The sequence below is a fragment of the Paramisgurnus dabryanus genome, chromosome 11 (genome assembly GCF_030506205.2).
Source record: "Paramisgurnus dabryanus chromosome 11, PD_genome_1.1, whole genome shotgun sequence".
In the NCBI taxonomy this organism is placed as follows: domain Eukaryota; kingdom Metazoa; phylum Chordata; class Actinopteri; order Cypriniformes; family Cobitidae; genus Paramisgurnus; species Paramisgurnus dabryanus.
The window spans coordinates 3,741,523-3,756,921 of record NC_133347.1 but is presented as its reverse complement, the minus strand read 5'-3'; the positions used below and the strand labels follow the sequence as shown (position 1 = coordinate 3,756,921).

Below are 15,399 nucleotides of genomic sequence, written 5' to 3'. Positions count from 1 at the left end.
TATGTAGTTGGCGACGGGAAATGACGTAAGATGCCGTTTAAACATACAGCTCGGAGGTTTTGACCTTTCTTCTCATTGTCCGTGGCTTCGTGTCTCCGAGGAAATTACTCGAGGCCTGTGAGTGTTTTTCGCATGATGATTCTTTCGCCATTGTTGTTATAGGTCAGTCTGAGCCTCCCATTTCTGTTTCCCGCACTCACTTCCTGCTTTGTGAGCCACTTCCTGTACCGCGTAGCACGCATCCTGTCTGGAGTTCCCACAAGCAAATCCATGTGAATATGACGGCGGAAATACAGTTTGAGCTTTAGATATTAATCTGACTTGGGTCAACCATAGGTTTGAAAATAAAATAAACACACAGGCACCTAAAATCGTAAACTGATGAGTGACGACTTTATGTATCACAACTCTGTCAATGCCATAAAATATCTCTTCAACACCGAGCAAGATCTCAGGTTTACTGTTGTTGACAATGACAATCACAATAAGATTTAAGACCAATTTTATATGAGCTATGCTGTATATATTATATATACAAGGCGGAGCTTGTGAGGGGGCTTGGGGGGCCTGGCCCCCCATTGGCTATAAAGATTTTTATAAAATAAATTATATTCCACAACAAATTTACATATTAATTTAAAAATGTTATTTTGTAAAACAATTGTTTATCTGGTAATAATATCTGTATTTATCAAAACTTGGTGCTCGGTTTTATACATCCGTCCAATCACGATGGAGGAGAGACATCTCTCTCATTTATATTAAATATAACTTTGTACTTGATCTGATCATATTTTTCTCAGTCAAGGCCCTTGCATGCACCGGTGTCTCATGTGGTTTCTTCTGTGTTTCAGGGCAATGAGTTTGTGAAGGATTAAACAACAGCACAGTGGCTTCACCTTCAGGCCGCTCAGAGTACTGCAGCAGCCGATCTGCTTCATGGCCACGGCTCCAGACGTCTGCAGGACGTATGACTGTTACAATAAGGTGAGAAGGTAAGAATGACAGCTGGACTTCACACTGTAACCCCATTGTAATCATTTCATCAGTTTTCTGCTGAATAGTTTTGTCATTATCATGTTTGTTTTTTCTTCTTCTTTTTTAAAGATAAACGTACAATCAGGAGGCAGTGAGGTGACGCAAAAGACACATGAGATGGAGGTCAGAAGTCACCTGATAACTCCAGGAGCTCCCGGTGAGGACCTCTATGAGATTGTGTGTGGGTTTAAAGTCCCAAGAATTCTTAGGATTTAGCGTTAACACTTTTGAACAAAACCATAGTTTTATTATAGTAAAAGTGCAATAACACTGTCTTTTCGTTGTGTTGATTGCCATTAGTAAAAATATGGGTTTACTATGAAAACCAGTGCTAAAATGTGGTTAATTTGTTGGACTGTCAATAGATTATTTGCGATTAATCGCATACAAAATAAAAGGTTTGTTTGCAAACATGGATAAATCTAAGAATTTTTTTATTTATGTATATTTTTAATGTATATATAATATAAAATATATTAAAATATATTAAAATGTTTCTTAAATACATATATGCATGTGTGTATTTATATATACTAAATAATTACATACAGTGCACACACAACTTTTATTTTGTATGCGATTAATCGCGATTAATCGTTTGACAGCCCTATTAATTTGTGGTTACCATGGTTTTACTATAATAACCATGTTTTTTTTATTTTAATTTGGTAGTTTTAAGTAAGGGATGATTTATGCATGAGTGCAGACAAATGCATGGAAGTGTTGCCCCCTTGTGGTCTCCAAGTCACTTTAGATAAAAGTGTCAATATAATGCATCAATATAAATCAATAGGACCCCGCTATGATAAAACGCAATGTGTCTGTGTGTTTTTGGTGTGGATGCACAGAGCTGCAGGTTGGTATGGACAGTAAGCACCGTGCCGAGCGGATGATAGAGCTGCAGGAGAGACGCAGAAGTCTGCAGACGCTGCTGAACACTCGACTGGCAGATCTGAGACGCTTGTGTCTGCAAGAGGCGGTCAGTGTTTTACAGGACATACTGGGTTATTTTCAACCCAGTGTTGGGTCAAAAAGGGTTGTAATTTAACCCATGCTGGGTTGTTTTAACCTCTTGTTGGGTCAAATAAAAACATTTTCTGGGTTAATTTTACGCAGTAGTTTGGGTTTGTCTCTTTTTGACCAACGCTGGGTTGAAAAAAAGCATTTTTTTACACTCCCTGATGTCCTGGCCTGGCATCCCAGTGAGGCAAACAGCAGTGAGTTGCCAGGTCATGTGACAGCACAGAGATGTCGCCAAAAATCTCTGCACATATTTGCATCTAAACACGCTTTTGACGTTTCCGATGACTGTTATGGTTTTGCTGTTTATTGCTTGGTAAAAAAATTCACTTCAATTCAAATTTGTTTTTTTTATGCTCATATTTTCACAGTTTTGCATTGTTGGAAAACAGCTTTGCAGTAAATAAAAAAAGAAAGCTTATAAAATATATAACATATAGATTATAGAAATGGTTTTATTTCAGTTTGATTTATAATATGTGCATATATATACTATTTGTGACCCTGGACCACAAAACCACTCATATGGGTCATTTTTTTGAAATTGAGATTTATACATTATCTGAAATAGCTGGATAGCTGATTAAATAAGCTATCCATTGATGTATGGTTTGTAAGGATAGGACAATATTTGAGATATAACTGTATGAAAATCTGGAATATGAGGGTGCAAAAAAATCTATAAATATTGAGAAAATCGCCTTTAAAGTTTTCCAAATGAAGTCCTTAGCTACACATATAAATAATGATAAATACATTTTTATATATCTTACGGTGTGAAACGTACACTATATCTTCATTAAACATAATCATTACTTAATATCCCAATGATTTTTGCCATAAAAAAATGATAATTTTGACCCATGTAATGTATTGTTACCAATTGCTACAAATATATCCGTGCTACTTAAAGAAAGATATCTTGAAAATCTGACTTTTTCCATGTTTACGTGCTATAAATGGGTCCCCAGTGCTTCTATCAACCTAGAAAATGTGAAAAAGATCAACCCATTAACTTAGTTTTGGTAAACCATTCTTTACAAGCATGTGAAAAAATAGGTCATTGAAATGTGGGTCCCCTTGTGATGTCAGAAGGGGATAATACCACCCCTTAATCTGCACTATCCAACCACTGTCATTTAGTGCAGAGATCAGCTCATTTGCATTTTAAAGGACACCCAAAACGCCACATTTTTGCTCACACCTATAAAAGTGGCAATTTTAACATGTTATAATAAATTATCTATATAATATTTTGAGCTAAAACTTCACATACGTACTGTGGGGACACCAAAGATTTATTTGACATCTTAAAAAAGTATTTTGAAGGGTCCCCTTTAAGTTTGGTTTTGTGGTCCAGGGTCACATATGTGAAAATAACTGTCTGTAGGATTGTGATTCGAACATTATATTCACTGTACTATTAAGCAAATATGCGTATCATATTTTCTAAGATGTATATCAGCGATACTAACTGTAAAAATAATTTACATTTATGCATTTAGCAGACGCTTTTATCCAAAGCAACTTACAGCGCATAACAAGGTATATATCATTTTGTGTTTTATCTGGGTTTGAACCCAAAATTTTTGCACTGCTAACACAATGCTGTACCACTGAGCTAAAGGTACACTTTGAAAGATTGTCAAAAAATCATGTGCAAGGCTCTTTAAAAAATTTTTACTGTATAGATACATTATAATGTTCACCCAAACGTGAAACCAGAAATGTAAACTGAATGCTACAAAAGTGGATGTAATCTTTTTAAATATTAAAAAAGAGTTTTGTGAAAGTGTGTGTTAATTTCCATTTGTCATTAATTCGTCAGGAACTGACAGGTGAAGTTCCTCATGAATATCCTTTAGAAACCGGAGAGAAACCTCCCAACGTGCGACGTAAATCTGCTTTGTCCCGCAGTGCTTCCAAACATAACGCCAAAAATGAGGTGTGTGGATTTGAGATGATAAGGATGAACTAATTGGATACTGAATGTATTAGAGTTAAATATAAAATGTGTCTCTATGTTTTTTATGACTTAGGAAGAGGACGTCTCTCAGCGCAAGGCAAAGAAAACTCTGTTCAGTGGCGCCCTCCGCAGGCACGTTGATTCGGAGCAACATCCTTCACATGGCAAAAGAACAGTTCATAGAGGATGCCACACAGGTGCGTTTAAATCCTTTTACAGACCATTTCATGCTTAAAGTTAAAAATAGTACAGTGAAATATGAAGTGAACTGATGGAGTATTTGGATGAAAAGGTTAAGATTTCAAATTGGTTACCATTCCTTTCTTATTTAGACATTTGGATAAAATCCCTGACGTCACTTTTTATGTGTTTATTAAAACTCTTTAGGTACACTGAGATATATAGCCTACTCTACTAAAAGAGGATTTATATTTTGTGTTTGTGAAATGAACAAATATTTGTTTTAGCTTCACGCAAAGCAGATTTATCAGTGCCAACAGTTTAAAGTGACCTGATAAAGGTCAGATTGAACTAGAGGACTGTATGATGAGCTAACAGACATCATGCTGGAGTTGGTAACACTGATCAGACTCAACAAAGACCAGTTTTATGTAGAAAGATTAAATTGTACTACATTAGTCTGATATCATTATGTACTGTAGGATATCAGAGATTAGACGGCACTAAATATACACAAATTAATCTTGAGTAAATGACCTTATCAGACTTGACATTTGAGTGTGAGAAACTGGACACATAGAGGTTTATAACGGATTAGACCGGTTTAGTCTCAGACAGGGTTTGTGTGTGAATGTGGTATAAGGTTTTCACATTAAAGTGTCTGATGAAACATGTGATGTGGGTTTGTTGTGTAACGGGAAGTGCTGGATAACTGACAGATTTACTTCCTTTATTGATAAAATGATGATGCTGGTTTAATGAAAAATAACATGCATACATTTAGAAAAAAAACTTTATATATAGACGGTTTCAGCAGTAACAACATAATCAAACGGATGTCGTGGTCTGCACGTAACTTCCGGTAAACTCCGCTAAGAATAAATAACAAAAAAGTTCTTTAAACATAGTTTATTTATATAACAAGCAAAAAACAACACAAAGATTACCTAGGAAACCAAAACATTTGTTATTTTCGACGAGGCATTTGTTCAAGAGATCAGTTTAGCTACTAGTCCAACCATGAAAAAAAGAAACCGGAAGTAAATTTCGGATCCAGACATGTATTGCGTCAGCGCACGTGCGTCCGATGAAACCGTGTATATATTATAACATTTACTGTATGATATATATATATTGTATACGCATACACAGGACTGTGCAAAAGTATTAGGTCACCACCAACTATCCATATTGTTATTAAAACTAATACAGGAAATATGTACACAGAATGTAAAACCCCAAAAAATGTTTATCTCCATTTTAGTAATCTCTATTGGCACTAAACACATCTTGAACTCTTTTAAGTAGACTGAAGTCGATTAAAAAAATAGCGGTTTCAGTCTCCCAAAAACGCCAGATCTGTGTGGACGAAACGCCAATACGATAAAAAATGTATATGTATACAGTGATACGTGTCTCCGTGTGAACGGGCCCTTAGAGATCCTGATACTTGACAGCTAATTTCATTCGGCTTTTTAATATCGCATACATATTTCCTGTATTTTCTGGTTGTATTGTAATAAATAAAAAATTGTATATGCCATTTTGTACCATTGTTAATACAACAAATCTAATGGTTGCACAGTACAATATATTAATATGCACATGTACAGTATATGAAGTGTATTAGATAGACATTTTTCAAGAATTTTAACCCACAGTGTAATAACGGATAAGTAAAGTGCAACAAGTATACTAAGAAAAATCTTTATCTGGTTCAGTGAGTCCCTTTGTCAGTCTGATTATGTAACCCAACTGTTTATATTTTTAGATAACACGGTGAAGTCAGAGAGCAGCTCCACATCAGATTCAACCAATCAGGACACTGGTGAGTTATGTGAAGGTTACTAAGTTTCATTAGCAGGATAATGAATGTGAGAGAGTGAGATAAGATATGCTAGTTGAGTAATCAGATGAGTTTAGTGGAAAGAGAGACCCAATGAAGCCAACAAAATCTTTCTTTCATTCATTCTTTCTTTTTTCTTTGAGGTCAAAATAATAATAAAAAATTTTGCTATGAAATTGAAACTCTTAAAACTTTTTGTGCTGCCATTTTGGCCAGGACTTTCTGGTCAAAAGAGATTTATATCTTAATGTGATTATTTCCTGGAAAATAAAGGATAAATAAAAATAAATCTCAGTGAAAGTGGGACTCTATGTCAGCCTCACAGTCTCTCTCTCTCTCTCTCTCTATCAGAAGATGTCTCTGACAGATTGTCGCCCTCGCGCACCCGGCACGTCTCAGAGAGCCCAGACGGCAGATTTTCTCGAAAACTCTCACCTGTGGAAATCTACTATGAAATAAAAACCCGCCGCAGTTCAGTGGCGAGCTCAGCCAGGTACACTGTTTGCTGATAATACATAGCACAATACAACCGTTAAGAAAAAGTCTTACAAAAATTCACAAAAAAGTTTGAGTGCTTTATAGTTTATAGAACAATAACAAAAATAATACTAATATTATTTTGCATACAAAATAAAAGTTTGTTTTTGCATAATATATAGTATGTGTGTGCACTGTGTGTAATTATTTGTATATATAAATACACACACATGCATGTATGCGTTTAAAAAACATGTACATGTGTGTATATATCAGTCCAACTCCTCCCGGAGTTTTTTGTGATTGTTGCGAGCAAAAATCCTTGATCTTGCGGCACGTTTTCTTAAAAAGTGCGATGGAATATGCAAGATATTTGCAATTTTATGCTATGAAATTGTGGGAAACTTGAAAAAATTGCAGAAACTTTTCAATGATGTTCACTTCACATAATCACGTCACTTCATAACGTTCCCATGGCAACAGGGGACATGGCGGCGCTTGTGTGAAGTAAATGCAAAAAAATTTAACTTTCTGCTAAGATATATGTGATTTTTGATACGAAAATGCGTGGATTATGAAATCATGCAAGCCCCGCATATTTTGCGCAGGGAAATCTGCAATTTATGTTGCGAAAGTGCATCGTATTTGAAAAAATGCGCCCCCCGCATAAGTATGTGGACTTTGGCTGATTATGCATTGAAACATGCGATCACATAATCGCGATTTTCTGGAGGGACTGATATATTTTTTTCAGATTTTGATATATTTCACATTATATATAAATAAAAAATACAAAAATTAAATTTTTCTCAAATTTATACATATATGTGTATATTTACTTATTTATACATTATAATTACTGACAATACACACACAAATATATTATGCAAAAACAAAATATTATTTTTGTTAAAAATATTAAATCTTTTGACAGCACATAAATAATAATAATACCAAAATAATAAGTATACAAATTTGTATTAAAACAATATTTTATAAAGCAAATTCACTTTTCCACTAGAATACATGTTGCATGTACATGAATTTTAGTAATTGGAGTAACTTTTAACTTGTAAGATTGTGGTTTAATTTCCCAACAAAAACACAATAAAAACACAGCAAATTGCTTTAGATAGTTAACCTAAAGTATTTTTTGGGCCATTTTTGCCTTTATTTGAGAGACAGTATGTAAGGATAGGACAGAAAAAGAGATATGGGTATGGACCTCAAGCCGGGACTCAGACTCAGGGTTCCCATGGGTCCTTGAAATCCTTGAAAGTTTGTGAATCTGGGGGAAATAATTCAAGGCATTGGGAAGTTTTTGAAAATAAAAATACATAGATACAGGTCATTGAAAGTGCTTGTATCTATTTTGTGCAAGAAGTTTTCTGGGGAAAAAATCCATATTATTCTCTGTGTTCCCCTAATTCTAGACTTTTAAGCACACGTGCTAAACTGTTGGCTTTAAATGCTTATATCTTCTGTATGCGAATGTTGATTCATACCAAAATGATTTTTTGCATAGTTGTGTTTGACACATGAAAACGTCTCGGGTTACGTATGTAACTGTTGTTCCCTGAGAAGGGAACGAGATGCTGCGTCTCCCTTGCCATACTTCCTGCGTCCATGTAAAGCCGTCTTTGGCAATATTTCAGATAGTGATATACTTCCTGTCTCCCGCGTCACCCTGTCTTTGTCGTTAAGCCTCACCTTTGGTTGAATTTGATATACACATTCAGACACACTTACCCCAGGAGGCGTCCCCAAAGTGTCACCGCAGTGACGCAGCGCGAGTTCCCTCGAAAGGGATCTGTAACAATGTATCTTAAAAGGTAACACAATGTAGCCTTGCTCTCACTTGAAATGTGTCCCCACATTTAATCCTTGAATTTGAGGTTATTGGACCTGAAAAGTCCTTGAAAGGTCCTTGAATTTGAAGTTAGGTGTGGGAACCCTGCAGACTCTGACAAATCATCCGCTTTGACAATTTTTTGCTTGTCTGCATTGGCCAATCCTGTTTGGGATTGTAATAAGAAGCCGGTTTGTTTATTGTGTATTTAATTCATAAGAAGACCTAACTAAACCTCTGTTTTTTTTTCTTGTAGCCCGAGTCATTCTCTTTCAAGGAGTGTGTCAAATTTGGAAGGCAGAAGTGTACCAGCAACTCCACTCCTGTCCCGAAACGGACAAACAGGAGCGCACATCAGGTCACAAACACACACACACAACACACTTTATGTGGCATTATTCATTGTTATTGGTGACATTCGGCTAACGGTTTATATTACATTTAAAAAGCATTGATTTTAAAATGGCACAAATGTTAAATTAAATGACTTATTTGTAATAATGTATAATGAAGTAATGGATGTGTTTGGACGTTTTGTGTAAAGCCCCATTATTCCCAAACTCAATGAACAGAGCAGCTTGTTGTAGCACAGAGATATCATTGGTACATATCTGAAATATTATGTTTTGTAATTATTCTTGCTACTTATACAGTATATACTTAGGCATTTAACGCAAATGATTCATATTAAAAAAACGTTCATTCCAGTTCTCGATTCTGATTGGTCAATAGCTGTGCTTTATCGTAAATAAATGTGCAAAATGTGTTGTTTTGCATATTGATGTATTTTAATTTGTTTTTCATTTGTTTAGGTCAGAATCCTCCAGCGCCACTGCTCCTGTGAAGCAGTGGTCAGATAACCCAGAGGCGTCCCAACCGGCGCCTTCGCAGTCTCAGGATCCCCCAACCTCCTCAGGGTCCTACGAGCAGGGTCCGCATGGCTCCCAAACACGACGCAGCAACAGCTCAGAGACGCTTCTTGACCGGAACGGCACCGCTGCCGAAGAGGGAGGTCAAAGGTCGGGAGTGCCCGTGCGAAACGGCTCGTACAAGAACTCGGAAGCATTGATGGAACAGGCACAGTGGAACAGCCCCGACCAGCAGATCAACGGACACGCAGAACTGGGCCGCGTTCGCGCGAGTCGAGCAACGAACGCAGGTGGCGGTTACAGTGAGATCCTAATGGATTACGTTTGGGGAAAGCAGCAGAAGATGCAAGCTCAGCGACAGCAAAGACTTCAGAACGGTTCAAAAACGAGGGCGTGGCCAGAGGGTTCCAATGCTCCGCCCCCTCCCTACAGAAATGGCATTCCCCAATCGCAGCAACTCATTTTGGGCACTGGCCCTCCGGCCTACAGCCCTCTAATGTTGAGGGGGAAGCCCGGCGAGCCGCGGAGGGTCAAAGTGAGTCGCACAAAGTCCTGTGGTCCGTTTGTTCCCCTTCAGCAACACCAGCAAGAATCCATCATGCTCTCTGCTTATACAGACATACCCGCATCCAACGTTACACATAACCAGCAGAACGACCACCCTCACAGACCGCCCTACTACCCGTTTGAGTCGTCTGCCTCCACGACTCCCCATGACCCCACACGCAGCCTGCACAAAGCCCTGGCGCTGGAGGGTTTGAGAGACTGGTATCTGAGGAACGCGCTGGGTCAGGCGGCCAGCGGGGGAAAGGGAAAAGATGGGACGCAGACGCAGCGCCGCCGCACCACATCCTCGCTGCACGGCTCCCACCCGCAACCACCCATCAAACACCAGACACAGTCATTCCAGGGAGACACGGTTTATCCACAACTGCCCCAGTCGGCCACGTTTCATGGTCATCCGCTACACACCAGGTAATTACAGATCTTATTTTGAATAAAGATTTATGCACTTGATTATGAGAATTTTAAATGTAAGGTGTCTCGTTTTTTACACTAGCAACACTAAATGGATTTAAATCCTTGTTCCTTCATTCACCTGTGTTTATACAAACTAGTCAATGAGTGCGTTTACATGCACAGTCTTACGCCGATTATCGGAGTTTTTTTGTGATTGTTGCGGGCTAAAAACGAAATAAAAATAAAATGCTATTGAATATGCAGGATATTTATAAAATTTTATGCTATGAAATTGCGGGAACTTGCAAAAACTGCGGGAACTTGCAAAAACTGTTTGCAGCTTTTGCAGCTTTTCAGTGATGCTCACAACACGTCACATAATCGTGAAAAATTAAATTTTTGGTCGAAATTGAGGTTTTTACGAACATTAAGCCCTCGTCTAGCGATCTCAATGCTCTAAATAGTCATTAAACATCTAAAATGATCTTTATTTGTACGTTTTCTGAGAGGTGTACCATCCTAAATGCTTAATCTAATACAAAGATGTGTCTCCATCCACGTGCGCGTCTAACATGCTGGTTTCATTTTTAAAACTTGCAGGAATTTGAAAATAAAATGCAGGACTTGCTTGATGTTAAATTAATTATTACGAGAGATAAAGTTCAGGATCTGATTGATGTTAAAAGAGTTATTGAGACCCATAAAACGTGAAAACAATCTTCCTCGAGCTGACTGACAAATCCGAAACATGGACTGACGTGCGAGTGCGCGACTTCTACACAGAATTACAGTTTTAAAAATCTGTTTTGACAAGAATTCGTGCAGATATAATCTGTTATGTCTTAAGTAAATGTTTGGTTAACTGTTGGGGATCTGATGTGTGAGATTATATAAGATCCTTGCATTACAGTCGATCCTAAAGCTGTCTGTCTCAATGTCAATCAAACAATAAAAGAAAGAAACAAGTTGAACATATATTTTCCTATAGTATTGTTTTTGACTTTGTGTGTGCTAAATCTATTAGTTTTAACAGTGATTTTAAGATATGGATGTGGTTATTTTGCTTTTGAACCCTCAAAAATTTAGATTTTTTTCAAAATTAACTTTGCTGACTCTGTCAACTTCAAAAACATGTAGCTCTGTCATTTCTTGTCAACAAATGATACATCGTTTTAAAGTTTTTTTTTGTTGGTATTATTATTATTATTATTATTATTATTATTAGTGATAATAATAATACTATCGCTGTTTTTTACAAAATGTTAATATCATCACCATCATTTTATATAATATTATATTGATTGTTTTCAGTATTGTTACTGTTATTGCTATTGATAATGATCATTACTATTAATAATAATCATTAATAATAATCATTGTTTATTATTTATTATTATTAAGTTATTATAATGGGATTAGGAAAAAAAACTATCCTAAAACCATAACAATCCCTAGAATTATCATTGGTATTACCATTATTATTGTAAATACTATTATGACATAATATACATGATATTATATTTATTATTATTATTATTATTAATACTACCCAAATATGTATTATTATCTGTTTAAATTATTATTACAATTTTTTTGTCTTATTATTATTATTTTGCTTATTATCATTGCTTCATAACAATATTATCATCTATATTTCCGTTTAATTTATTATTCATTTATTTTCTATATCATTGAGCAGAACAAATCATTGTCACAATTGTTGTTTTTGTTGTCTGTTATGTTTTCGTTGTTTACTACTTAACTATCTGTTGTATGTCTGCACTTATATTTAAAAAAAAAAAAAAAAAAGTTTTTTTTTATAGAAAATGTCAAAATATAAAACTTATTTTTAAAAATGTGCCCATTCCGACTCATTTTGCCAGCACGGGTCACATATGTACTATAGGCGTTGACGCCACTGCCTGTGAGACACCTGACAAATCTCCAAATCCCATATAAACGCAGTTTTATTGAATTGCATATAAAGTCATGAATTTATAATTTTTTTTCATAATTATTTACTTATTCTGTGCATGTTAAAGCACTAACTGGATGTTATTTAGTGTAGGATAAATGGCATTTTTAATTAAACTGGAATGAGAACATCGTTTGGTCAGTATGTTGTATTGCTATGTGGAAACAAGCCAGCTAAAGTAATTTTTTGTCATTTATTGTGATCTCTTTTTCACACTTTTCTTTGTTGTTCCTTCCAGGACGATGGAGCGCTCTACGTATCAAGATACCTTTTCATCTAAAATGCAGGATATGACACTTAAAGAGACTGAGAGACCCGGTCCAGGCACGCTGGTCTAACATGCAAACAAACCAAACCCCTGCACACACACAGACATGGGCTCATCTCATCAAACACAGAGACTAAAGCAAACACCAGCTTGTGTGTGTGTGTGTGTATGAAATGACAAAATAGCAGAAAGACTTTTTGATTCTCTCGATTAAATCATTTTGACAGAAATCAGTCCCGCCTTCCTTTTAGCTACGTTTTCATAGGACCCTTTTGCATGGGATCAAGCTGTCATTTTATTTGTGGACTTATGTTAAATTTCCCTTACAATCAACAAAAGTGGCAGCAGGTTCTGCCAGAGGTTAAATCAAATACAGACCGCTAACGTATGTCAACACATTCCCATTAGCAGGAACAATTTCTATGCCGTTTTTGTTTCATTGACCGTTCTCAAAAAGCTTTGTCCCTGTTTTATTGTTTTATTATGAAATCATATTTCTATGCAAAATACAATCAAAAAGACAAAACCCGTGATTAAAAAAAGCCAAGCCGAATATTAAACTTTAGACTGTTAGAGAGCTAATTCCTGCATTCAAAATCACATACTGAATTAAATGAAGTACCTACACTGTTAAAAAAAATGCAGCATTTTGTCAAATAAACATATATTTTTATGTTACTTTAACAAATTAAGTTAAACAATTTCAACTTCTTTTTATACTTTATGTCAACCGGTATATTATATCACAGGTATAAAACTTTAAATAATAGGTTGAATTAATTTGTCATGCTGCATTTTAACATCACGCCAAAACAGTAGGTTCTTATATAGGGTGAATATGGGTAGTGTAAATGGCATACTACTACTACGACGAATTTGGACATACTACTCACCTCGCCTACTGATTTTCGCCTACTATATAGTATAAAGGTAGACGATTTTGGACGCAGCAAATTACTCGTAGTATTTAAAAAAATGTATATTTCTGTAATCTTTATTGTTAAATTTGAATATGGAAGAGTATAAAGATGCTCATTCAGGGTGATGTCATTAAAAATGGCACAACGGTCGCTGTGCGGCTCAAAATGTATATCTGTATCACTCATGGTCTCTATAACCTCAGGATTAATGATATACTTTACCAGTATTACCAAACGCAATGTTGAAGAAGACACAATATAGCTAGATTAAAGAGACAGTTCACCCAAAAATGAAAATTCTGTCATCATTTACTCACCCTTAAGTTATACATTTCACATATTTAAACATATTTGTAATGAAGCAGGAAACAGAAGCACCATTGACTGCCATAGTAAGAAAAAATACTACTATGGAGGTCAGTGGTGCTCAAAAACAGTTTGGTTCTCAAAATTCATTTACTTAACCCTCAAATGATAAGTTTCTTTGTTCTGCTGAACACAAAGGAAGATATTTGTAATAAAGCAGGAAACAGAAGCACCTTTGACTTCCATAGTAAGATAAAATACTGCTATGGAAGTCAGCGGTGCTCAAAACAGTTAGGTTACAAACATTGCTCAAAATTCACATACTTCATCCTCAAATGATACGTTTCTTTGTTCTGATGAACACAAAGGAAGATATAATGAAGCAGGAAACAGAAGCACTATGACTTCTATAGTAGTATTTTTTCCTACTATAGAAGTCAATGGTGCTTCAGTTTCCTGCTTCATTAGTCAGTGGTGCTCAAAAACGGTTTGCTTAAAATTAATTTTTCTCCCCCTCATTAGTTTCTTTGTTTTGCTGAACACAAAGAAAGATATTTGTAATAAACCAGGAAACAAAGGCACCATTGACTTCCATAGTAAAAAAAAAGTCAGTGGTGCACAAAAATGGTTTGGTTACAAACATTGCTCAAAATTAATTTACTTAACCCTCAAATGATAAGTTTCTTTGTTCTGCTGAATGTTAAGGAAGATATAATGAAGCAGGAAACAGAAGCACCATTGACTTCCATAGTAGTATTTTTTTCCTTTTATAGTAGTCAATGGTGCTTCTGTTTCCTGCTTCATAAGTCAGTGGTGTTCAAAAACGGATTGCTCAAAATTCATATTATAAGTTTCTTCTTTCTCCTGAACACAAAGGAAGATATTTGCAATAAACCAGGAAACAGAAGCACCATTGACTTCCATAGTAAAAAAAATCCATAGTGCTCAAAAACGGTTTGATTATAAACATTTCTCAAAATATCTTCCTTTGTGTTCATCAGAACAAAGAAATGTGCACATTTCTAACAGGGAGGTGAGTAAATGATGACAGAATTTTCATTTTTGGGTGAACTAACCCTTTAATGTAAAACATTACATTTGATACATCTTAATAATCCCATTCCTGCAAAAACCGTACAACGTCTGAGGTTATATTTAACTCCAAAATCAAAAGAAATATTAAAAAAGAAAAAAGTTGCATGAATATATACATATTTCAATAGTATTGTTAATGCATCATTAATAAGGGTAATGAGAATAGTCATTAAGAATAATGAGAAAAACAGGCAAACTCAAAAATAAAATTTAAATCCACACATAATAATGAGAATCTGTAGGAAGCGTTCTTGATTTATATTAAAATAATGCAAAAATGTGTCCCTAAAATAGGTTATTTATTAGAAAATAATTTAGCTTCTTTAGATTTTGGGATAAAATGTCAAGATTTCTATATAAAGACCACTAGAAGGAGCCCATTCATCGTGTATCGGATGTTTTCTGAATCTATTCAACTCAACGCTCTTTGCAGATGTATGCAAAACACACTGCCAGGTGCAGCTCTCGTTACAAGAATAACCAGTTTCTTGTGTATACAATCTTAATTGCAATTGTAAGTTGCACATGTCAATATTTACTGTACTTCTTGGTAATTAAATTGGATGTAATGAAAAAGACTAATTAACTAATTTGGGAACCATCATTTTCCTACATCCTTATTTTAGGATT

At 35.5% G+C, this 15,399-nt stretch overlaps 1 protein-coding gene across 4 annotated transcripts in view; it reads left to right on the top strand.

Annotated features, from left to right (window-relative positions):
• Nucleotides 1-14,060, top strand: part of ccdc120a (coiled-coil domain containing 120a) — a 55,037-nt gene extending 40,977 nt beyond the window's left edge. For 2 of the 4 annotated variants that reach the window (XM_065270217.2, XM_065270218.2), the window contains exons 2-11: nucleotides 855-987; nucleotides 1,108-1,195; nucleotides 1,887-2,017; nucleotides 3,887-4,003; nucleotides 4,098-4,221; nucleotides 5,976-6,032; nucleotides 6,402-6,543; nucleotides 8,633-8,734; nucleotides 9,189-10,220; nucleotides 12,419-14,056. In XM_065270217.2, coding sequence (XP_065126289.2) covers nucleotides 940-987; nucleotides 1,108-1,195; nucleotides 1,887-2,017; nucleotides 3,887-4,003; nucleotides 4,098-4,221; nucleotides 5,976-6,032; nucleotides 6,402-6,543; nucleotides 8,633-8,734; nucleotides 9,189-10,220; nucleotides 12,419-12,518 — 1,941 coding nt within the window. In that variant the 5' untranslated portion in view covers nucleotides 855-939 and the 3' untranslated portion in view covers nucleotides 12,519-14,056. Of the gene's footprint in view, nucleotides 1-854; nucleotides 996-1,107; nucleotides 1,196-1,886; nucleotides 2,018-3,886; nucleotides 4,004-4,097; nucleotides 4,222-5,975; nucleotides 6,033-6,401; nucleotides 6,544-8,632; nucleotides 8,735-9,188; nucleotides 10,221-12,418 lie in introns of those variants that run through there. The other 2 variants (XM_065270219.2, XM_065270220.2) reach the window with 2 other exon arrangements.
• Nucleotides 14,061-15,399: the final 1,339 nt, after the last annotated feature.